At 36.7% G+C, this 25,723-nt stretch overlaps 4 protein-coding genes across 6 annotated transcripts; 2 read left to right on the forward strand and 2 right to left on the reverse strand.

Annotated features, from left to right (window-relative positions):
• The first annotated feature begins 424 nt into the window (after positions 1-424).
• hinfp (histone H4 transcription factor) lies at positions 425-6,896 on the forward strand. 3 transcript variants are annotated; one of them, XM_079417576.1, is made up of 10 exons: positions 425-503; positions 910-1,114; positions 1,824-2,053; positions 2,257-2,356; positions 3,012-3,164; positions 3,325-3,402; positions 3,489-3,609; positions 3,742-3,880; positions 4,533-4,657; positions 5,164-6,896. In XM_079417576.1, exons 2-10 carry the CDS (start codon positions 952-954, stop codon positions 5,522-5,524), a joined length of 1,470 nt encoding a protein of 489 aa, XP_079273702.1. In that variant the 5' UTR covers positions 425-503; positions 910-951; the 3' UTR covers positions 5,525-6,896. The 3 variants fall into 3 exon arrangements, with proteins under 3 accessions (XP_079273702.1, XP_079273704.1, XP_079273703.1); XM_079417578.1 differs by having other exon boundaries at positions 469-503; positions 907-1,114; XM_079417577.1 differs by having other exon boundaries at positions 469-503; positions 943-1,114.
• Positions 6,897-7,468: 572 nt separating this feature from the next.
• On the forward strand, positions 7,469-10,788 carry LOC306870352 (sushi, von Willebrand factor type A, EGF and pentraxin domain-containing protein 1). Its single transcript, XM_079417579.1, has 5 exons — positions 7,469-7,777; positions 7,936-8,097; positions 8,449-8,616; positions 9,860-10,063; positions 10,174-10,788. Exons 1-5 carry the CDS (start codon positions 7,663-7,665, stop codon positions 10,194-10,196), a joined length of 672 nt encoding a protein of 223 aa, XP_079273705.1. The 5' UTR covers positions 7,469-7,662; the 3' UTR covers positions 10,197-10,788.
• On the reverse strand, positions 10,500-11,539 carry LOC306870353 (cobalamin binding intrinsic factor-like). The gene is made up of 4 exons (XM_079417580.1): positions 11,440-11,539; positions 11,160-11,301; positions 10,818-10,951; positions 10,500-10,710 (listed from the first exon to the last, which is right to left on the reverse strand). Exons 1-4 carry the CDS (start codon positions 11,519-11,521, stop codon positions 10,646-10,648), a joined length of 423 nt encoding a protein of 140 aa, XP_079273706.1. The 5' UTR covers positions 11,522-11,539; the 3' UTR covers positions 10,500-10,645.
• Positions 11,540-17,809: 6,270 nt separating this feature from the next.
• tcnba (transcobalamin beta a) lies at positions 17,810-19,192 on the reverse strand. The gene is made up of 4 exons (XM_079417720.1): positions 19,054-19,192; positions 18,673-18,814; positions 18,191-18,324; positions 17,810-18,016 (listed from the first exon to the last, which is right to left on the reverse strand). The coding sequence occupies exons 1-4, from the start codon at positions 19,130-19,132 to the stop codon at positions 17,946-17,948; spliced, it is 426 nt and encodes a 141-aa protein (XP_079273846.1). The 5' UTR covers positions 19,133-19,192; the 3' UTR covers positions 17,810-17,945.
• Positions 19,193-25,723: the final 6,531 nt, after the last annotated feature.

Consider the following 25,723-nt stretch of genomic DNA (forward strand, 5'->3'; position numbering starts at 1 on the left):
AAACATTAATACTAATGCAAATTAACGTGGGGGTTTGCCAAGGACTCTCAAATTTGATTTAAATACAAAGTTTCATAATACTATGACTGTAGTAAGTGTAGTGTTTTAAAAAGAACATTATGGTTTCAAAATTAAATAGTTTTAATTTGCCATTGCACTAAAATGTTAAAATATTATCTGGAAAATAATTACTTGATTTCACAGTTTATTCTCTCTTTTTTGAGAGATTTATTAGTATATAGCACAATAAAATCGAAAGTAATGCCATTCATCAAGTAACACTTTTTTAGGCTTGTTAGACAGGCATTACCGCCACTGAATACAAATCGAGCTGCGGAACACTTGAAAGAGTTTAGGTGTTGGAGGGAATGATAATTGTGATGTACTGCTAGTCTGCAATTTGATTGGCTGAGATTTGAACGTCACGCCGCAACGGTGAATTCTGATTGGTTTGGTTATTTCATGGGAAAAAAGTAAGGAGATGTTTGAAGTGTTTGCAAAAGGTGAGTTATTTTTTAGTCTTTTTTAAACAACTGCCGACGTATTCCCTCGCTATATATATGCTTTAAATAAAAACAAATTAAATTGTTCTCAACCGAAGCTTTTAAAAAGCCACTAGTCAACAAAATGGAGGCAGAATGTTAACTTGCCTTTTTGTTTTGCTAACCAGCTAAGTTATGTGTCATACTAGGTAACAACGTCGTCTATGATTTAATACAACTACTAGCTGTACATTTGGTAATTGAGGAGTTTTAATATGTTGGAGGGAATCATTTTGGTGCAGCTCATATTGTGAATGTAGTTGTTTATCACCTTTAAAAACAAACTGGCAGCTATGGACTGATAGCTCGAGCTGTGGTGTGCTGAACAAACTTACAGTCATGTTAGATCTCGCATGTGTTTCAGAAGACGGGAGGACCACACACTGTGCTTTACATTCAGTGCTGCAGGATGCCTCCGTCGGTTAAACGCGCCCTTCGCAGAGAGGAGCTGCAGCTGGAGCTGGAGTGTGAGTGGGGCTCGTGTCAGGAGACGTTTGACAGGATGCAGGAGTTTTGCCAGCACGTGGAGAAACATTATAAAGCTACCGTGGACAGTGAGACAGACTTACCAGGTGCGTCCAAACCTTAGGTGTCCGTGTTGATATGTCTTGTAATGGAAGCATTTATTTACTTCTCTCTCTTGTTTTAAAGGGATGGATCACCCAAAAATGAACATTTATTTAACATCGTATTGTTCCAACTTTATGGAACACAATAGAAAAAATATCTGTTGCATGCATTGAAAATGAAAGGTGACTGCGGGTGTCTCACACTTGACTTGGAACATAGAGTATGAGTCATATGGACTACTTCTAATGCCTTTTTCTATTGAATTTGTAAATAAAAAATGCAAAATATTTATAAAAATTCTCAATATCAATAATACTTTATATTGAAAGCCGCCTCTTGTGAGTGATTCCATTTTAAGAATAAACACACCATACATTGCAAAATAAAATTAAAAAAACCAATATAAACAATAGCCTATCAGTTCTGGTGTAATGTGTTTTAAAGGGGACTATCTGTGCTGAGGTTGTGTTAGTAACACATAACGTTTCTTATTTCTTCATCTATTCTACATTGCACCAACAGTCACTGGCACATTTTTATGCACTGTCTGTCTGTCTGTATTAATGTTACATCAGTGGAGGATTGTTGAGTGTTGACTTTGAGCCATAGCAGGTGTCTCAGCTCAAGGTTTCTGACAGACTGAGTCCCTGTGGCGCTGACTCCATTGGTCTGGTCCATAATCAATACTTGGCTTGCCTGCATGTTTTACAGAAGAGGAGCATAACTGTCTGTGGAGAGACTGTGGCTTCTGCTCAGTGGAAGGAAATGCAGAGCTTCTTAGACACATGTTCTTCCATTGCTATCATACCAAGTTGAAACAATGGGGTCTTGCTATACTCAAGGGCCACAGTGACATGGGTGCCTGTTCAGTCGGCCTCCATAACCGCAACATTGTGCCTGAGGTCCAAGAGAACTTCCTTTGTCTTTGGGAGCATTGTGAGGTATGAAAGCAATCCCAAGTGTTTTCCTTTTTTTTTTTTTTTTTTTTTTTTTTTTTTCATTATATGTTACTGTATGTGGCTTGTCAAATCAGGTTTATTGAAGTGTGAAGAATAAGTAGGAGAGTTTTTATTGTATTATATGTATTATGTTAGGCAGTGCTTTAAATATAAAGTGCTCAGCTGATAAGTGTGTTTGTATTCAGATGTCTATGGATAATCCAGAGTGGTTCTACAGACATGTGGAGATGCATGCCCATTGTCTCGAGGCTAATGAAGACAACGTGTTGTTCTGTGGCTGGAAAGGTAAGAAACAACTTCAAGGCCCCTTCATTGTCCTCAACAATATTTGAAAGCCCTGTGATTTTTCTAGTTATTTGTAATTTAGTGGAGAAGCAGTGATGGTAAGGATTAAACAAAATCTTACAATTTCTACCTGATGAAATGGGTTAGAGCCAAGCATAAAAATAAAAATGTATGTTCATTATAATATGACTTTTCCAGATCCAAAGATTGCACATTTAAAAATAGGCTACCTTATACAGTATATTCACTGGGAACCCCAACTCTTCAAAAAAAATAATCTAAAATAAATGATCTTTTATTAAATTACATTCTTTTTAATGTTTTTAAAAATGGCACCCTATTGGTTTTTGGCACCTCATCGAGAACCACTTCATTCAGTAGATGCAGCAAGTCACTTATGAAATAAACACAGAATCATAAAGAATACAATAATCAGTTATTATACTTAATTATGTGCAGACTGCTACCTTGTGTTAAAGTTAAAATTTTATATTTGTCCATTTTGTCTGTTCTGGGCCATATTTGTACAACCTATAAGAGTGAACCCCATGGCAGAAGATATTAAGCATCGTAGTATGAATATTCCTGAAAGTTTTCTTTGGTCATAATGACTTTTAAAGATCTGCACATGTTAACATTTCCTTCTTATTTCTAGACTGTGAAGCCTCTTTCAAGGGCAGGTTTAAGTTGCGAGAGCACATGCGTAGCCACACACAGGAAAAGCTGGTGGCATGTCCGACCTGTGGAGGAATGTTTGCCAACAACACAAAGTTCTTTGATCACATTCGACGGCAAACCTCCATAGAAGGTGAGGGGGTACACATGCAGAAACAGCAATAATGGAATCTGAAAACCTTCTTTATTGAATGAATTTGACACTTTTTCTTTGGTTGAACATACCAAAAAAGGATTAGATTGATTAGTATGGCTCATTGCACCCTTTTGTTTCTGTGCGATTGTGTCTGTAGGTCAAAGATTTCAGTGTTCTCACTGCTCCAAACGTTTTGCCACTGAGAGGCTGCTGAGAGACCACATGAGGAACCATGGTATGGGTCTTTTTGTATGTTGAGTGATAGTGGTTGTACTGTGCCTTTATTGCCTAATGATGTTCTTCTCTGTTCTCTGATCAAAGTCAACCATTATAAATGTCCACTTTGTGATATGACCTGTCCATCACCATCTTCGCTGAGAAACCACATCAAATTTCGTCATTCCAACGAGAAGCCTTACAGCTGTGACTACTGTGAGTACAGGTGAGGTCACTTCATTACCAAAGACAGTGAGTCGTAATCCCTGGATATTTCTAATCTTTTAAAGTCTGTCATTTTAAGACCTGTTTGTCAGAACATGATCTGTCAGTTTGTTTGTGTTCATCTGGTTTTCAGCTGTAAAAACCTGATAGACCTGCGGAAGCATTTAGACACTCACAGCAGTGAGCCAGCGTATCGATGTGACTTCGCCGACTGTGACTACTCCACTCGCTCGCTTTACTCAATCAAGAACCACTACAAACGTGCTCATGAGGTGAGCCAGTCAGAAAATGCCAGCTTACTACATATCTACATATTAGGAGCCAATAAGAAGAAAACATCAATATAAAATTATGAAATATCTTCTTTTGTGTTGTGTTATTTTATCACAGAATAAATTAAGTCAGGTTTGATAAGACATGTAGCACGTTTCACTTTCTTTTATTTTAATATGGCAAATAAAAAATGAGGTCAAGCAAATGCTAATATATACAATTAATACATTGTTACATTTAGGGCTGTTAATGTTTTACCAATTTATTCCTTATTTCAAATGTAAACAGGGAAATGTTATTTCTGTGAGACTTGTTTTATAGCCTGTAATTGAAGTAAGAATTGTTTATCATTACAATAACTAATGTAATGATAAGGTCCAAGGTTTGATCTACAAAAATGATCTATCTAATCTAGAAATAATTAATGAAGGAACTTCTATAGATGTAACTTCTCCCATACAGCCAGCAACACAATAAATCCACAATAAATGTATTAAAAGGCAGAATGCATTGTCTGGAACAGTGTGAGCAATTAAATTAAAACTGAATGTTTATCAGAAAGTGAATACTATTCTACGCTACATTTGCACTCGTATTCAGCTCATCGCTTCAGAATAGCTAAAAAACTTTAATGTGGTGTTTTGCATTTAGGGAGATTACACCCCTCGCTATAAGTGTCACGTTTGTGAGCAGTGCTTCACCCGGGGGAACAACCTCACTGCCCATTTACGCAAGAAACATCAGTTCAAATGGCCGTCAGGACACCCGAGATTTAGGTATGAAGACATCCTCTTTTCTTGTAGTCTAGTCATTTTTGGAATGTGCCTTTTAAAACGGTTTCTATTTTAATACATTTTAAAATGTATTTAATAGATTTTAATTCTCTGAAAAGTGGACTCTTCAGTGTCACATGATCTTCAGAAATCATTCTAATATGCTTGAAAACATTTGTGCTGCTTTATTTTTTTTTGTGGAAAATGTTACTTGGAAAACGTATTTTAGTAGGCTTAAAAGAACAGAATTTATCTCAAACAAATCTTTTGTGACATGATAAATATTGTTGGGTCACCTTTTGATCAGTTTAATGTGTTCTTACTGAATAAACGTACAAATTTCTGTCAAAAAGAAATAATAAATAAAATAAACACAATGAATTAAAACTTGAGTTAACCACCCATAGCTCTAACCATAGTAGGTGCCATATTTATTTTGATGTGGGTATCCAGTGGACAGTAAACCTAACCCATCTAACTTGACTATGGTTTTCACCAATCTTTTTCAGGTATAAAGAGCATGAAGATGGGTTCATGCGCCTGCAGCTGATCCGCTATGAGAGCGTGGAGCTGACAGAGCAGCTGATGCGGGAGCGGCAAGGAGAAGGGGACAGCAGTGAGTCCAGCCAGCAGAACACCCAGCCCGGTGAAGAACTGGAGGAGACGGGGTCCCTCAGCACCATGGGTGGAAATACAGAGGCAGGAATAAGAAAGGAGGGAGTGGATGTCTGTAGGACACAGGAAAATACAGAAAGTGTGTTCTTGGTGTTGACAGCCGGCACCTCCGCAGAAACAGACTCTACAAGGGAGGGGGCCGTAATGCGTCAGCTACAGGACACTGCTCAACAGCTGGGCATGGAAGTGGTTTAACTGCACCTCTGATTACTGGAACACCCTAAGACTGCTGTGTCAGCCAATAAAGAAGGTACATTAGGACATTCCAATTAACTCTGTGACAAAACATACTATGAGACTAACAGGGGACAAAACGGGAAGAGTGTGTGTGAGAATTGTCATCATCAAACCCCTTGAACATCCCACTGAACAGAACAGAGAAAGCTGAATCACAAGTTAGCTCTGAGGATGTGCTTAAATGAATAGTTCATTCAGAAAGGACCTTTTTTTTTGTTATAATTTTCTAACCCTCATGTCTTTCTGACTGATTATTTTGTTTCTCACAAAAGGCAAAATGAGATGTCAAACACAGTGTGATTTGACTTTTTCTATTTAACAAACATTAATGATAATTTATACTGCCAAGCTCCAAAACAGACAAAAAACAAGAAGAAAGTATATTAAATGTAGTTCATATGACTTTACGAACGTTATAAGTGTTATTTTCCCGTTTGGAACTGGGAAAAGTAAGTCACTTGGAAAAACACAAGCACACACTTTCAGGATCTCTTATTGTGTTTCTTTAAAGAAGGACACTGCAGGGTTGGAATAAAATAAAAAAAATGACGCCATTTTCATTCTGGGCTGAACTATCCCTTTAAATTTGACTCTGCGTGCGTGCGTGTGTGTGTGTGTGTGTGTGTGTGTGTGTGTGTGCGTGTGAGTGAGCGAGAGAGAAGAGGGTAATGGGGAACGGAAATGTTTAATCCTACTGAACAGTTTAATCCGCTTTCTTTGACGGGTTCAGACTTAATGTGAAGGAAGTTGGACAGATCTCTGTGGAGATGTCTTTACAGTGTATAGTTTTATACAGTGTACTTCTGTTTTAAAATTGAATTGGAAGTGCTTCTGAATTTTAAACCATTCCTGTTTAATTTATTTTTCTACTTAATATTGAGATCAGTTCTGTTGTGCAGAAAGGCCCATTACAATTCCTACTGCTGTTGTTTCAAAGTAAAAAGTAGATAATTGTTTTTTAGTTTTTTTGGAAAAAAAAACTTTTTTTCCCCATTGAGTCCTAATAATTAATAATCTCAGTGAGAAGAGAATTAATTTAGGGCAAACTGACTATACTAATTGACATAATTTTGTTTTAAATAAACAATGGCAGTAATTTCAGTACATTTTTGTCCTTTTTGTTTTGTTCTTTAATTTAAATATTTTGCTTGTAAACGGAAATTATTTCTTGCCATTCAAATTCCAACATTTTTTTTTGGAGTTTTGCCATCACATGAATGAATTACATTTTAAAATGTATTAAAATAGTTCCTTTAAATTGTAACTATTTCACAATTTTACTGTTTTTGATCAAATAAACGCAGCCTTGGTGAGCAAGAGTACACAAAATTTGATCAACCCCAAACTTTGATCATTAGTGTGCGCATATACTGTATATGTTCCTGTGTATGTAAAAAATGAAAGCTTGTGTGTTCTGGGAGTAATCCACTTTGTGACTAAGAACAGTACTTATAAGTCCTGTTTGTTTGAATCTCTCAGGACAGGAGTCATTAGGCAGGTTGTGCTGGGTTAGGCAGAAGTTTATGCATTACTGCAGCAGTCAGAGGTCTGTGTTTGAACGTGTTTCACAGATCTGTGTTACAGTAATTACACGCACTGCAGGTCTCAGGCACACTAGGCACTCTGCCTAGGGAAGCGAATCGGACTAGATTAATCTCTAACATTGTTAAATGTGAGAAACATTAAATTTTACAATCAGCGCAACTGAAAGTTAAGCTAAACTGCAATTTAAACTTCCCATGGCTCTCTCCCTCTCTCTGTAATCTCCTTTCTCTCTGCTCTAGTGATATTAGCTGGTGTGTTAGCTGAATTTAAGAGATTAGTTTGCGTTAAGGGCTTAGTGTAAGCTAAGATGCAACACTTCCCCTTTCTTTCCATCTGTCTCACTCTGTCTCTCTGCAGGAAAACAGGTTCTTGAAAATAGTCTTTAAAGATTTTTTTTTCTATAATATTCACATAATTATGACTTCTACAATATGAGACAACAGAACAAGGAACTGCTGATTAGAAAATGAGTGCAAGACATTCAAAAGAAGAGAACTGAAGGGATATAGACTACTACTGTATTGGAAAAGAATTCCTGCCATTAAAGCGACATGAAACTAGGAGCTCTTCTGCTGCTGCTTCTGGGGTCCTTGGAAGGGGTGTTCACTCAAGTGCCTATAACTGCATTTACTGAAAGAACAGCTGTGGAGGAAGGTCTAGGAAGCGGTAAGAGAAGCACTTGATTCATTTATGAATGAACAAAATATCTAAAAAAAGCATCAAGATTGCTTTTACAAACTGACAAAATGTTGGAAATATTGTACACTGAAAATTGGTAAAAGATGCATGAATTTGAGCTCTGAAGACTGCACTGTGTTATTCAGGTCTGTTAGAGGTGGAACAGGAGGATGAACTGGCGGACACTTACTGGTCTGGGACAGCCCCCCTTTGTTTGGGTGGGTGTAAAGGCAGACACATGGAGCTGAAGCGAGACAACTGTGGAGATTCAAACTGCTGCTGGGTGGGATATAAATCCCTGTGTAGAGGTACGACTGATCATCATCTTAAAGGGACAGTTCACACAAATCCTCTCATCATTTACTCACCCTCGTGTAATTCTAAACCTTTATAACTGTCTTGTGTGGAACATATCTCAAATGTATCAGTTTTTTTCCACTGCATGGAATCCATTGGTAACCAGAATGATTTAGTTGTCTTTTGAACAATTCCTTTATTTGTAATGTACTCCATTTTTGTTGCCGTCAATACAGACTTTTAAATATAAAACCACAGATCATACTGTTGATTTTGTGTGTGTGAGAGAGAGAACTAGAGCTTTTTATGTGTTTCATGAGTTGTGTATCCTGTTTAATCTTCTGTCGTTTTCTTTGCCCTAGTGAATTGTGGAAAGCCTGATGTGGACTTTAACGGAATGGTGTATGGGAGTGATTGGTGGGTGGGTTCTGTAGTGCGGTACGACTGCAGACTAGGGTTCGTATTGGTGGGAGATCCTGCCCGAGCCTGTCAGTCCAATGGGAAATGGACGCCCAAACCATCCTGTCTTAGTAAGTCTTGGTCTGCCTGGACGTTGCACACAATTTACGGAAATACCCAGAAAGTGCACAAATCTGTAACCTAATCTGTCTTAAGCAGGGGCGTAGCCATTATTTCAGAAGTGAGGGGGACAGAAATGTAAAAAATAAATAACTTTTCTTGACTTTTGTCTAATTGACAGGCTTTAATTTTTCTTAGCCTATCTTTTTTAATTGGCTAAGGAATCAAATACACTTCTAGACAATAACCAATAATTTGTATTCTATAATATTTTCCTATATTTTTCTAATTACAATTGGTAAGTAATGAGACAAGGCAGGATAGTTTATATACTGTAATAAATGTTATTCCAATTAGTGCTGCATTATTCATACTTTATTACCTCACCTGGAAATTACATGAGCACGCAAGAGCACCCTTCAGCTTCAAGTATGAATGAAACATGCACTGCATGAGTGTTTAGTGCTCCATAATGTTCACATCGCCTCGTTTTGGATGTAAATATATCGTTGGGTCATACATAGACTATCTTGTTTCTTTGTGTTTAAATCTAGATTTATTCACACTGGCCCTTTCTACTTCTACATGAACACACTTGCCCGGAAAAAGTGCTGGGGACAAATTTACGTTTTATTAAAAGTGGGGGGACATGTCCCCCACATCACCTGCGTATTCTACGCCCGTGGTCTTAAGTTTCATGTGTATAGTATATGAGAGACTGAACACTAATTAAAGTTGTTATAGTCAGTACTGTTACTTAGAGAGTTGTTAAAAATAACTCTTTCGAGTTACCACACACTGTAAGAAAAAAATGCATAGAAGAATGGAGAAGTGACTGGTAATTTTCTGTCAGGACTTTATCCATCAAGTACAGCCCTTTACTTTAATCCTAAAACACAACAAAATGCAATGCATAATTGAAAGGAAAGGGAAAACCCCAATGAAAAATCAGTACGGAAACTTCCTTCATATTAACACGCATGTAAATTGTTCCTTGTTTTTATGGAGTGCGTAGTCATTGTACATAACATGAAATACTGATACTTAATATTTTTCATAAAAAGTGTATAGATGTATTAAGTTCATTTGATATTTTTATAGTATTTAATTTATTAAAATGTATTACTTTAGGTCAAATTCTGGGCTGTGGAGATTAAAAAAATTACATTTTACACTGAAATGAATTTCATTGGCTATATTAAATAAAAGTTAAGTACAATTGTCTCTCTCTTCCTGTACTGTATGTGACATTAGGAGTGTGTTATCGTGGCCGGGTTGAGATCAATGAGAAGGACATCGACGGGACATGTTCGTCAACCTGTCCTGAAGCTAAAAGCTATGCAGTCCCTCTGAACCACAAATGCAGTCGTATTGAGAACTGCAGAACTAAAGAATCAGGCTGGAAGCGCTGGTTTACACGCTGCAACTACTGCGACTGTGACTGCTTCACTCCCTGTGGTAAGTTTGTAGAGTCCTTTAAATTGTGACTAGTTAAAACATAGTGGTAAATACTGTAACTGCAGTAACAATATTTCAAAATCAATGTTTTTTTTTTTTTGTTCCCTCAGCTTTACAGGATAGAAGACAGTGAATCTTTATTCATTGTCCTCTGGAAACAACAGAATTTTAATTTGAATGTAAAGATAAGAGGCTTGACATGTAAACTTAACAGAACTTTTCAAACTGAATATGATAGCATTTTATGCATCTCTAGATTCTAAATATCTACACAATTGCAGACCTTTATTTTAATCACCGACTACAAAAGCCCAGATGTTCGGAAATGTTGCTGTTTTCCCTTATCTGTGTTTAGTTGTACAGATATGTAATGCACATTTGATTGTATGTAGTTAGTTTGTCACAACTGTGGAAAGATCAGAGAAACATTTCTGTTCCAGTATTATAATGAAATTATCAGTTTATTCATACACTTGATGATTGATACAAGATGTGGCATTAATATAGTTGATCCGAATCAGAGTGATCTCTTTTATAACCACAAAATATAACTGATAACAGGAAAAAAAAAAGAAGGTCCTTTTAGTCCCAAGTGGTGAAGTTCATAATGAAGTTTTCATTTTTCTTGGGTTGGTAGCAGCCAATTCCTGTAAAAGATTGTACAAATGTATATAGTGTTGTAAATAAAATGAAAGCAAAATATTAATTTATTAAAAATGTAAGTGTGTGTGTGTGTGTGGCTAATTACACTTACCCACATTCAGTCGGGTTACACTGTTTCCTCTCTTCGACAGAAGCTCCCAATATGTGTGGCTTTCAGTAGATCCAGCCAGTCCGTTCACACTCTCCAGATATATGCCAAAGCTTTTGCTTATACTGTATGTGAAACTAATAGAAATAAATGTAGGAGAATTAGCACATAAAAATAATATTACCACTACAACAGTTCTTTAAAGTCTTGAGCCTTGTGCAATAGACTGACATGGTAAAAAGTTGCCCCATTTCCCCATAACCAATCAACCTACTATACTAAACTTCATTTACTGCATGTAAAGTACATTAAACCAGAATAATTTGATAACATTTTGTGACATACTCGAAGCTGCTGTTGATGTCCTTTATTTGATTTAAGACCCCAAACATCGGCATTCCCACTGTCACAGCAGTGGGGTAGGACACCTTCGTGTTAGCGAATTTATTAGTGACCGTCACCTTAATGGGGATCTGTCCCTGCTGTCCTGTTAAGAAGAGAGATAATATCAATGCATTAAATCTTCTCAAATGTTATTTAGGATGTTAGACCCAAAAGGTTTTTAATTCAATTATGTGTCTCCTCGTGTTTAGCAGAAATCTTGGCTTTATAGAAGAAAACTCACCTGAGTGGTCATCACATCCCCCCAGCCCTGGAAAAGGCAGCAAAGCTGCAAAGCACAGAAGAGTAATCGCTGCCAGAGCCATTCTAGCAGTCTGCCCAGTGTGTCTGAATGTCTATCACAGCTGCACACCCTATTTATATATTTTTCTTTGCATTCCAACTTTGTAAGTCATATAATTTCTTGGAAAGGCGTACCTTAAGTGGTCAGCTAAGAAATGAGGAAACATGACAAAAAAACAAATATGATAGTTACATTGAGTCTTTTTCCTTGTTTGCGTAAACTTAGGAATGTTCATTGCAAAAGTAGTAGGAAACAAAGTGAAGCATAACACGGAGCACTGTACAGACCAAAAACAAGTTTTTGGAGGAAAACATTCCAAAAGAAAACACTACATATTTAACCATTTACGGCACCTTTTGAATCACAAATGTGAACTACTTGAAACTACACCACAACCCCTTGTTAGATCAATAGAATTCCCCCAAGTGTTGTCCCAAAACAGTTTGTGCTGTAACGTAATAAGAAAAACGTAATATTAATATTTAAAGCAAATAGTTTAATTTAGCTCAAAGGGAATCATTTATGATTTTATAGGGATTTGAACAGAATCAGTGTTACGGCGATTCACTGAACGAGTCGTATAACAAACTCTGCACTGGATATTAAAATCCACAATATAGTGAAAACACTATTAAATAGCACAGTAACAAAATCGACAGATTAAGACATTAACTTGTAAGCACAAAACACAAGATACTTCTCTTTTCAATATAAATACGATTTTATTTATATAAACCTAAGACATAAACTAATCTAACACATGAACACAAGCATTCACACGTTGCAGAAAGAGAGAAAGTGAGGAAAGGATGAGTTTAAGAGAATGGAAATGTGAAATCCCAAGTTCACAGCAATATGTTCAATTGCATAGACCTGAACAACCATCAATCACTTATTTAACCCTCGCTTTGAGTTTCTCAATGAGGCTAAAATTTATATTAACTGCACCTGATTCCGTTAGAATCTGGAGGTGTTGCTTGCTTTGCCTGTGCTAAGGGGATTCCTTTGTGTCCTCATTGTTGCAGACGGGGTTCCCCGAAGTGTCTGATTGGCTGGAAGTTCAATAGTCTTTGAAGTGAGGTCTTGGGCGTTGGCTGAAGATGCAGAGTTGGTCTGGTCGAAGTTTGAAGCGAGTGCAGTCGGAGCTGAACTTTGTAGCAAATTTACATTAGAACACGAAACTCCACGGAAAGAAAAGAAACTAAAGTAAAAGAATAAGAATAAAAGGATGTAATGAGACTAGGTTGTTTGTCTTCTCATTATGGTAGCAGCTGGCATGTGGGCCAGGGCACGCTCAAAGAGCAGCGTCAAAATGCGGTGGCAAAAGAGAAGAAGATGAGAGAGGGACTAAGAGCATTTTTAAGAGAATAAGAGTAAGAGAGAGTTTGATGGTGTCCTGATTTTTTTAAACTCAGCTTTCAGACCGTCCCATCTGGACGTCTTGACCAATTAGATACTGTCCTTGCTTGGGGTATTGCTTTGTTTCTCCACCCCACTAATAAATCGTTGTTATCTGTTCAGTCAGAGGTCCGAACTTTACAGGCTCTTGCAAAGTATACCTTTTGAACATGATTTCTATAACAAGACTATGATGCATTTGACAAAGAATTGATTGGAAGAAACATTTAAAACATGAATTTTCAAACTCATACATACCAAACATGAATATTAATCCTTCAGCTATTCAATACTTATTAAAAGCAAGACATACACAATGAGTGATTAAAACATGGATGGTCTATAATATGTGGGTTACAAACATAATATGTGGTTCTGCATAGAAATGTCCTTTAAGGATGATTTTATGTGCATATGAAAAAGAAAGTATTTGTATAGTTCTATGGTGAACGAAGGCGTGTTCTTTAGAGAAAGTAATTCAAGTCTGTTTTGTCTTGTATGGGGAAGACATTCCCAAGAGAGTCTGTAGCTCGTGATTTTCTATCACAGGTTTACATGTGACGGCCATCTCTTTGACCATCAGTCTTGATTACTTGCCCCAAATTTGACAGTCTCTTTCCTGAATTGGAACTATCAATAAGTGTTCTTTTGTCTCAATGTTGCAAGATGTTTTGTGGCTTGCTGGTTAGTTTGCTTGCTTCAGACTAGATTTATGACGTCCTGTTTCCTTAAGGCCTCTCTGCATTCCAGCTCCTCAGGTTTCAATGTTCTGATGCATCTTAAATTTGTCTGTTTCGGTCTCTGATATCTTACAGTGCCATCCTAACATGCACTGCCGCCTGAATACATTACTGTTACAGGATTATTGTTTTGATGTTTGCTGACTTTTGTTTAAACATTTATCATTGTCACTATTGCTAGTTTTTTGTGTTGTGATGGCAAGAGCTCATCTGTTTACATTTGTATATAGTCCGCATTCTTGAGATTCGTGTCAGATGTTGAGGTCTATGTACAAACTTCCAAAATGATCCCAGATATCTTTATTTTATAAGGTGATTGTGTAATTGTTGTTAGTCATTCAACTAGTCTGCCCAGTATCTGATCTCATACCTTAGAAAGTTTTGCAGTGTCACTCCAATTATCCCATTGTTTAATGTAGGGCTGCCACTAACGATTATTTTTATTTCGATTAATCTAACGACTCATTTTTCGATCAATCGATTAATTTAAACGACTAATTTCCCGCAAAAAAATCTACAATTTTGCTTAATATTTTATTAAACCAAATGAAATCTAAATTTCTATGAAATCCTTTAAAGCAAAAGTGAAGTGCAACATAGTGCAAGAAGCAAGTGTCCATCTCATAGTCCAAATCACTGAAATCACAGTTCAGTATTATAGTGTGAGAATGACAACATATCCACGTGTTCTAGTCTAATAATAAAATCAAAATCAAAAAACACTTTTTAAAGGAGTATTTAGCAGAAATATTAATTACCAGAATTTTAGGTGAAAAATGTAAATGTGCAGTATTTCTGAAAAAAAAAAAAAACTTTAATATAAAATCAATTAATTATAAAATCAATTAATTGGATATGCTTTTTATTATTAAAATTTAATGGAAAAATTTAAATGGAATCCAGAAAATAATGGAAAACAGAATTTGGTACAGATAAAACTCAATTAATTAGACAGGCTTTTTGATTAATAAAATTTAACAAAACTGAATTTGGAAATAAAACGGATTTCATAGGGCCCTATAATTATAATTTTTTTTTTATTGTGGTAATAAAAATGGATTTAAGTGAACAATAGCTTTTAAAATGACTTAAAGTACATATATAATAGCAATGATGCAATAATAATTAGTTCAAATAAAGTATCAAAAGTAAGAAATCATATGGTTTTATTGAACAAAACTGTTAAAATACATAATGTATTATAAACAATAGAAATAATGTAGATTATGCATTAGAACAAAGGCCTGCAGGGGCGCCGACGGCCTGATGATTATTTAGTTCTGTGGAGCTTCTGTGAGATGCACGTTCTTAACCTACACTCATGTAAACAATTAAAGAGCATGTACTGTGTTAGAACTGCATCGCATAGAATTATTTAATTAAATCATAGCTTTTGTGAATTCACAATTATGCTTAATTATCGACTAGTCTCGACGAAATGTCTGTATGTATGTTTACACTGAATGTAAGGATGCCTCTGGAATATTTGCTAAATTGGAGACCTATACATGTAAATCACAGACTACAATTGCCCAGATATTCTGAAACATGCATATTTTCTCTGTTTAGTACAGAGATGAAGCCTTATTTTTGTTACTCTCTGTGTATAAACCAAATGAGGATGGACCACAAAACTAGTCTTAAGTCAATTTTTCGAAATTGGGATTTCTACATCACCTGAAAGCTGAATAAATAAGCTTTCCATTGATGTATGGTTTATTATGATAGGATAATATTTGGTCGAGATACAACTATCTGGAATCTGAGGGTGCAAATAAAATCAGTAAAATGTATTTTTGGCCATTGCTACAAATATACCCCAGCGACTTAAGACTGGTTTTGTGGTCCATGGTCACATATACTGTTTATTTGAATCAAATGTCAAATGAGTTAATAATAATTGTTAAAAGACCAGGGAGGCTTTTCAGTTTCGGGAGCTCTAGGTATGATTATTAGAGTATTATACTACTGTGGATACAATGAATTCAAGTTTATTTTTTCACTTAATAAAAGATAAAAAGATGATAAAAGTAAGACTCATAAAAGATGTGGTATTGAAACCGCTGATCTGAATCGGAGTGGTCTTGTTTGTAACCACAAAATATCCAAATGCAGCAAATCTCCTTTTAGTCCCAACTGGTGAAGTTCATAATGACATTCTCATTTTTCTGAGGTTGGTAGCAGCCAATTCCTGCAAAACATTGAGGAAAAAATAGAATGTTGAATAGAAAACCAAAATACTAGTGAATTTAAAAAGTTGCTTTCTTGCTCCACTATATTTGTACACATGCTCAGATTGTAGCATCATGCACTAACCCACGTTCAGTCGAGTTACACTGTTATCTTTCTTTGACAGAAGCTCCCAATGTGTGGCTTTCAGTAGATCCAGCAAGTCCGTTCACACTCTCCAGATATATGCCAAAGCTTTTGTTTATACTGTATGTGAAACTAATACAAATAAAAGTAGCAGAATGAACACACACACACACACAAAAAATAAAATAGCACTATAGTAGTTCCTAATTCAGAGCGTTGTACAATAGAATAAGAAAATCTTGAGTCAGGTATGACTAAAAGCATGTCGGTCCTAGTCTGTTATAGAGTTGTAGAGGGGCCCCATTTCCCTATAACTATGCTCGCATACAAAGTGCATTAAACCACATAATTTGATGCCAGTTTTGTCTCATACTTGAAGCTTTTGTTGGTATCTTGTAGGTGATTTAGGACCCCAAACATCGGAATCCCCTTCGACACAGTTGTGGGGTAGGAGACGTCCATGTTAGCGAAATGATTGGTGACAGTCACCTTAATGTACATTTGTTTCAGGTCTCCTGGTAAGAAGAGATTTTGTGCAAGAGTCTTTTTTAGGATGTTAGACCTGCAAATATTTGAATTCAATAATTTTTCTCTTCGTTTTAAGCAGAAATCATGGCTTTAGAGAGGAAAACTCACCTGAGTGGTCATCACATTTCCCAGACCCAAGGAAAGGCAGCAAAGCTGCAAAGCACAGAAGAGTAATCGCTGTCAGAGCCATTCTATGTCACTTCACTTCACTTCTAGCAGTCTGCACAGTGTGTCCGAATGTCTCTCACAGCCGCACACCCTATTTATATATTTTAGCATGGCAATTTTTTAAGTCACATAATATCTAGGAAAGTCGTATTTTAAAAAGGAGTGGCCAGCCAAGAAACGCAAGGAGGCGAAGATCATGACAAAGAAATAAATATGGAATTTACTTAAAGCACATGTCAAAGTCAAGCTAAATAGCAAATATGACTTCCCATGGCTCACTCCCTAAACCTTGTCCATACTAACAAGATAGGAGTTGAGTCAGAGCTGACTGTTAAATGATCTCATCAGAGATTATAGAATAATTATAGAGTTAAGTTAATTAATAGTTGTCTTCCATAAACATTCAATCGCCATATTACAATTGCTTTTAAGTACTATACTTTGCCGTACTATGCTCTATTATATTGTACTATACTGTCTATTTTTTAAATTTACAGTGTGAATTTGATGAAATTGTATTTGATTTGTGTAATATGCATTTAATTTGATTTTTAAATATCAATATATGTGTTTTAAGCAAGAAAAGGAAAATAATCTATTTAGGATTTTTTTATTGCAAAAGCAATAAATTAAACTTTGTTAAATATAACGAAGAGTGCGCTCACTGCGCTGTGCATATTTTAGAGCAGAGAAAACCATTTCACTAGATTTTTACTTTTTTTAAGACTACATTTATTTTTATTTTTCTTGTCTGGAAATCACCATTTTAAAATCCTTGATATTTCCTGCTTTTCTATGGTTGTTAGTAGAGGGTGAAATAATCAAGATATTATAACGTTTAAGTAGCATAATCTACACACAGCTTCCTCGAGGTCACATGTTAAAAAAAAAAAAAGCCACTGAAGAAAAAGCTGCAAAGTGCAAATGGCTAATTGTCTGTCTATTTATCAATCTAAATCCCAGATATTCTGAAATATTGCTGTTTTACCTGTTCTGTGTACAGAGATGAAGCCTCAATCTTGTTAATGTCTGAGCATAAGCCAAATGAAGAAACATTAATTATATATATACTATTCGTTTGAATCCAGTTCGGTAGTAATGATTGTTGAAAGATCAGGGAGGCTTTTCAGTTTCATCAGCATATGTTTATTATACTGGGAATACAATGAAATCATTAATTTATTAATTCAGTTAAACTTTGTGTTGATTTCATGACTGAAACAATTTGTGGTTTTAAGTTATCAGTAACATTCAGAATCACTGAATACAACTGATGATTTGAAAAAAAAAAACAATCTACATTTTGGCCCAAGTGGTGAACCTCAGGATCATATTCTCATCTCTCTGGGGTTGGTAGCAGCCAATTCCTGCAAAACATTGAGGCATTACAGAGTGAAAATAATAAATCTATATTAAAAAAGAAGCCATTTGAAAACTGTTTTAATTATTTTGTGTAGTAAATTATATTAAATCAAGGTTAAGCCAAATTTACTTTCCCTTGTCACAGCAGTAAAGTAATATGATTATTTTCATTCACGTACCCACTTCCAGTCGAGTTATAACTCCTCCTTTTTCAGACAGAAGCTCCCAGTATGTCTGGTCCTTATCAGATCCAGCCAATCCGTTCACACTTTCCAGATATATACCAAAGGTTTTATGAATAGTGTATGAGAATCTATTGTTGTAACAGAATTAAAGGTAAAAATTAGCGCAAAAATTCAATTCACACTCTGCTTTCTAAATATTTTGTTAGCTCTTAGACTTTCCAATGGCATGTTAAGACAAATGTTGAGTCAGGTACAGTGTGACTGTAAAAGCATCCCAGGCTTATCACAGATACACCCTATTTCCCCATAATCTTATTCAGTCATTACATTACAAATGCTTTTGCTTATGTATGTCAGTCATCACAACCAGTAAGTTAATCACAACCAAAGTTAATCAGGTATTCTATACTACAATCACTTTACTGCATGTGAAATGCACTACAAATCAGTAAATTTAGTAAAATTTTGTGAAGTACTTGAAATTGTTGTTGGAGTCCTGCAGTTGGTTTAAAGCACCGAACATCAGCCCTTCCTCTGTCACAGTGGTGGAGTAGGAGAGCTGCTCATTAGTGAACTCATTAATGACAGTCACTCTTACGGGTACCTGTTTCAGCTTGCCTATTCGGGAGAGAGAGAGAAAAACATTTAGTTTAAATGCATGTGTAGTAATTTAGAGTGTTATTATCTATAACAACAAATAATGAGGCAATCTATGATGAATTAGCTGCTTTTGGTCCTTACTCAGTTTCTGTGGATAGTAGTGTCTCCAAAAAAAGCCAACATCAGTATATTAGATTTCATACTTTAAATATGTCATTAGGATCCTAGAGCTGCAAGGAATTAAATTCAATCCTCACCTGAGTCTGCAGGCAGTCCCAGCCCTGGGAATGGCAGCAAAGCTGCAACGCACAGAAGACTAATCGCTGTCAGAGCCATTCTAGCAGTCTCCCCAGTGTCTTAATGTCTCTCACAACCACACACTCTATTTATATTCTGGGTTTTCTTTGCATGCCAAATAATCAGTTTTATGGAGAGGCCTTATCTCTTTCCTTAGAGAGGTGTGGACTGCTAAAGGATTATGCCATTGATTAATTGATGCTTGTTTCTGAGAACTATTGAGTGCAAACTCTGATAACATTGAATGTAGAGAAGTAATTATTTGGCATGGACCCTGTGACCATATTAATTCTTGTATGTTGTAAAATGTGACAAGTTAAATATGGTCTAGAGGGTGAGGATTATGTGGTTACACAATGATTTACCACTGACCCCTTTCACCTCTTAAAAGTGTGTGTACTTTTCATTAATAATCATTAATTATTAACCACCACAACATAACCTGACCACTGTTTCTTCATCTCCAGTGATGTGCAGGTGTTAACTTGAAGTATTCTGTGAGGACGAAAGTCTCTGAGCAGCTAATCTTATTATTTTTGTGTAATTATTAAAATTAACCATTTCTTAACCTGACCAGATTAGTTTATTTCCTTTTAAAGATTTATTTGTAAATTCTGTAAATGTCAGAATTCATTTCTGTCTGTCAGGCTGTCTGTCTGTCTAGATAACTATAGATATCAACCAACCAACCCTCCGTCCGTCTGTCTGTCTGTCTATCTATCTGTCTGTCTGTCTTATACAGTGCCCTCCATAAGTATTGGAACAGTAAAGACAAAATTGCTCTGTTGGCTGTGGAGTCAAGACATTTGCAAATATGATTAAAAGATGAATATGAGACAAAACTACAGAATGTCACATTTTATTATTAGCCATTTCAACACACATATGTTTTACCAAATAAAAAGAACATCACTTTTAGAGTTCATCCCACTCATTGATGTGAGCAGAAGTATTGGAACAGTTGAACATAAGGCAGATATAAAAGATTAAAAGCTATTATTTAGTTGCAGATCCCTTGCACACAATCACAGCAGTGAGTCTGTGACCCATAGACATCACCAGACTCTTGGTCTCATCCTTTGAAATGCTTTTCCCAGCCTTTAATGCAGCCAATCCCAATTGTTGCTTGTTTTGGGGAGTTTCTGCCTTTATTCTCCTCTCCAGCTGGTGAAATCCATGTTCAATCGGATTTAAATCTGGAGACTGACTTGGGCAATCTAAGACTTTCAATTTCTTTGCCCTTATAAATTCCTTGACTGAACTGGCAGGGTGTTTTGGATTATTGTCCTGATGCAATATGAAGCACTTCCCAATGAATCTGGTGGCATTTTCTTGAATATTTGTAGGCAAGATGGTTTTGTACGCTTCCAAATTCATTCTGCTACTGTCATCATACATTAAGTCATCAGTAAAGTTGAGAGGGCCTGTTCCAGAGGCAGCCATGCATGCCCATGCCACGACACCACCTCCACCATGCTTTACAGATGAGGCTGTATGCTTGGGATCATTGCAGTTCCCTTTTTTTCTCCACATTTTTGCTTCCCCATCACTTAGATAAAGGTTCATCTTTGTCTCATCGGTCCATAAACACAGTTCCAAAACTCTTCCGGCTCACCTTTGTGCTTTTTGGCAAACTCTAATCTTGCCTTTCTATTTTTGGTGCTGGTCAGAGGTTTGCATCTTGCTGTGCAGCATCTGTAATTCTGTGTCAAAGTCTCCTGAGGACAGTAGATAGTCAGAGCATCACCCCAGCTTTCTGGAAGTTGTTGGTGATTTTACAGACACGTCTTTTAGGGTTCATTTTCACAGCTTTTATGATTTGATTGTCATCAACTACTGTTGTTTTCTCAGCCGATCAGGTCGTTGTTGGTTGCTGGTGTCGCTGGTGGTTTCCAAACTCTTGATTTCTCCATGCCCTTTGTTTTTGCTAGAGCTCTAATTGACTTCCTCTTTTCTTTTAGCATCCAAATTGCTTGCTTTTCTCTCAAAGTCAGCTCCCTCATCTTCATCATGGTTTGTGTGTGTCATCATCAATTGCCAGATTCAGAATGCAGAAGTAATGGATATAACTGATACAACACATTCCCTGCTTTTAATATCTGAAGAATTAATGCAACAGGACACAGCTGATCACTTAGAAAGACCTGTGAGGCAACTGTTCCAATACTTATGCTCACATCAGATAGAGGGATGAAACTCTAAAAGTGCGTTACTTCTTAGCAAAACATCTATGTGTTGAATCACCCAATAATAAAATGTGACATTCTGTAGTTTTGTCTCATTTTCATTTTTAATCATATTTGTAAATGTCACAGCCAACAGAGCAATTTTGTCTTTACTGTTCCAATACTTTTGGAGGGCACTGTAAATGTTAGGCCTATATTTTGTCTGGCTGTGTGTATCTTAATTTACCTCACCAAATTTTATTCTATTTAACAGGACAATAAAAGTATTTTTGCTGTAAAATATTGTAAGAATATTTTTAACTTTTTTTTAATTTGTGGGTTATCTGTCTGTCTTCCACATGAAGCTGTATTTCCCCTTTTAGCAAAAAAACAAACAAACAAAAAAAAAAATAATAATTGAAAAGATTCGTCAAAGCAGTCACACATGCTGCAAGGGAAGCATTGGGCTACTTTTCCCTCTCAATCCCCAACATCAGATTAGCCTAACGTAGAAAAAGTGAATATGATATTCAGCGTATCACAACAGCAACAGTATGTGTACTCGCTATGGATGATGTAGGGCGTCGTTTGAACGCGAGTTACCCCGTTGGTTTCACCGAGAATAACCCGAGCACTGCAGCATCAGCACCAGCAGCAGCAGCAGCCGATGCGCATGTGCCGCCTTTAAAGAGACCGCGCACTCGATTCTCCCGTGCTGCTGGATAGGCTGTAATTTCCCTTTGTTTAAGTTTTCCGTCTCCATCATCTCCATCCCCACCCGTTTCTTTGCTTCCCCCAAAGCAGTCTCACAGGCAAGGGGTTCTAAAAATAGATTCAACATACGTTTTGATCCTCCTGCCCCACTAAAATAAAAAAACATCCTGTTGCTGGAGATCACGAAAACTATTCTATCGCATTGGTGTCAAAAAAAAAAAGGTTTGCTTTAACGTACACGAAAAAGTCTTATGATATCTGTTTATGGACATATGGAAATCTCAGAGCAGGCTATAAAGACACAGTTGCACCTGGTTGACTTTTCTCTTGGATCATGGGAAAACTGAGATCCCCACCTGTCCCGTGACCATTAGATGGCATCAGGCCACCCTGCCTTCACTTTCCTGCAGAGGGGTTTGTAATGTATCCACCACACAACAGCCCAGTAAGCCGTGGCTTGCGCGTCTGCCATCACAAATAAACAACACATTTTAGCCTAAGAAGAACAATTGCGTTCTCAAAAAAAGCAATGAAACTCTACCAGTACTGGAATAAATAAATAGCATGTCTTTTGGAATTCCGCACTGCAAAAAATAGCAGTAGCCAAATGAAATTAAGCAATATTGGTAACAATAAATTACACTGGTCAACGGTATAAAAACCCCGATTTAGCCTATATTTAATTAAGACCATGATATTTGAATTTCATTGTAAAATAGGCTACTGTATAATCAGAGAATATGTTAAGTTAATTTCGATAATGGATATAGCCTACTTTATTGAAGCCAAAATAAAAAAGTAAAAATTAGGTTAATCAGTAATTGAAATGGAAAGGGGCATTCCCAAAACTCCTTGCGCGAACCACTACATTTAGCCTATAGCCTGCGTTTTATTTAAGAACTGCTTTTTCTAATTTTTTATATATATATTATATTAGCCTATTAGTATTATCATAATATTGCCAGGTATGTACTTTTAAGTGTTTTATGGTGTTTATTTATTGTTCATGTCATTATTTTAGTCTCTTGTGTCGTGTGTTTGTGTGGTAACATTGATCTGCTATTCTTATTTGTTGGTTATAGGACTATTGGTAGTTAGAGATTTCAGTACATTTCTAGCAACCACAGCTGCCAGAATTAACTATAAATTTACCCAAAACAATTTACAGCACAGAATCTTGCTGCTATTTTTAAAATGTAACCCTCAAACACAAGCAAAGCATCATTACGTCAAATAGGCTATATATCATTGCTACTTTAATCGTCCTCCAGTGTGTAACACGGGCTTATTTCGGACGAGAGCAGTTACGCCCAGTGCCACAGACTCCCGGGCGTGCCAGGGCTCCTCTGTCCACTGCGCGCTATTTCACACTGCGGTGCAGCATCCGGAGGACCGGGCAGGATGAGCACAACTCCTCTCCACACAGCTCCACTCGCATACTGGATGACTGTAAATGCGCAATGATCGACTCACGGTTTGCCCTTCCGTCAGCTGTCCGAAATGAAACTCCTGGTTTAACACGGATGCTGCATATTTTTAATGATGCATAACTGTTATGTTTGTTTTGGATAGGAATCGTCACGGTATCTTTTCAAGGAACGCTATGAATGTGAGGTGTAGCGGCTTTCTGAAGGAGATGACATGCATCCTCTCCGTCACCGGTGAGCGGGATCGGGCGTATAACGGAGCATCTTTTTTCTCAGCTGGACTATAGTGCGGGGCCGCTCCTGTTGCTGAAGCCTGCGTGTGTACATATCATGCTTTTGAGCTCAAAGGAATGAATTGGTCATTTTTATAAGGAAACACGGTGCCAGAGAGACTCAACGCGTCAAAAAAGTAGGTATCATATAATTCTGAGTCTGGATGCAGCAGCACTTATAGACCAGTATCCTGTATAAACACACTAGCCTGTGGTTTGCATGCGTGTGATGTCATTGACAGGGCATGTGATGCCTGTTATTCTGAACTCTGACTCAGATCACCATAAAATAACAAGGCAGAGCGCACGTGCAATGAACGTGAAAGATTACATTTTCATCTTTATTTATGAAAATATTGTTGCCTCATAATTGCTCATTGTGTATTCTGTCTAATATCTGTGCTGGGAAGTGGAGTAAGTGAAGGGATACAATGACCTTTCTCTGATAGATCACAGAACAGCCAGACTGGGTTTTAAAAGGTTTTCATTACTGGTTCTCAACCCTCAATACGGCACATTTTGTATATTTTTTTCATTTAACACAACTGGTTGAAATCATCAGCTCATTAGCAGAGGCTCTGATACCTAAATTGGGTGTGTCAGATAGGGAGACACTAAAAATGTGTCATTTTGAGTTATTTCAGAACCAGGATTGAAATCCGCTGCTCAAAAAACATAGCATTTCTATAACTGATCAGAAAAGACCTGGCAGTGTTTCAGTAACTGTGGCCAATAGAGCTATAAGTGACCTAGATATGTTTCACTCTAGTTCTGTAGCCTATTACTTTATAGAAATGTATATCTCCCAACCTGGTCATACTGTTGCCTGGTTTAAGAGGTGTTTTGCCAAACTAGGAGACCATCTTAAAACAGTTAAACCCAGCAGTCTAGCTTAAATATTTTGAAATACAGTTTTCAGGACAACTCTCTTGAAGATGAATCACTTGAATATAAATGGGGCCATTGAGGATTAAGTACAGGTCCATCAATCACAATGATCACCCAGAATGATGGATTGGATGAATTTACAGTTTCGTTCCATGAGAATTTTTGGTCCGCTGTTGGTGCACTGTTGTGCCTCGAATCATAATGGACAATAAACTGAGCACTACTTAATGGAATATACCATATTGACATACAAGCACTTTAACTGTATAAATTGCTTGCTGGCAACAATGAAAACATCGGTTCTTTAGCGAGGCAGGGTTCTATCAAGCACAGCACCCGGAACTGGTTTAGAAGCTTCTGCAGCCTAAGTGCATTCTCACTGATGTGAAATACAATAACTCATATGGATTCCACATTCGCATTGCTGTCAGTGACATTCAGTACTGTTAGTACCTCTGTAGCTCAGTGCAATGTTTTACAGTGTCAGTGTCATTGAATCTGAGTGGTGATTTTAATTAAATGCTGATATTCTTGCAGAAACGCGATTGTGTACTGCATTCTGTGTAATGCAATTCTTGTACGCTGTAGACTAATCAAGTTACTGTTGCACTCTTAAAAATAAAGATTCTTTATTGGCATCTTTGTTTCCAGGAAGAACCTTAAACATCTATATAGAACCTTTCCATTGCACAAAAAGGTTCTTTATTGTTGAAAAAGGTTCTTTAGACTATTAAAATGTTCTTTACATTGAGAAAAACTGGTTCTTTTGAGATATAATTTACTGTATTTGTGTACACTGTGTGTGTGTGGCATTTTCGTATTCTATGTCATTTAGAAAGTTCATGTGAATCAGCACTATACTGTTGTCAGACTGTAATCAGATCCTTACTCCTCACAACATTTCTGGAATTACAACCTCAGCCTTCCCACATCCAGCAGGAAAATGTGAAAATCAAACTAAATCAAAATTGGAGTATAATTCTATAAAAATCATATTAGATTATCTAAATAAAGAATAGCACCTATTGTATTCAGGAAAGCTCTGCATTTCTATTGAAAAGTACAAAAATACTAATATAGGAAATAAAGAGATGCTCGACCCAGTGGTCAGCTGTACTGAGAGCTTCCCCCGCAAAAAGTTTCCATCAAAGCTTCAAACGCTGG

Source organism: Barbus barbus (assembly GCF_936440315.1).
Source record: "Barbus barbus genome assembly, chromosome: 5".
Taxonomy (NCBI): domain Eukaryota; kingdom Metazoa; phylum Chordata; class Actinopteri; order Cypriniformes; family Cyprinidae; genus Barbus; species Barbus barbus.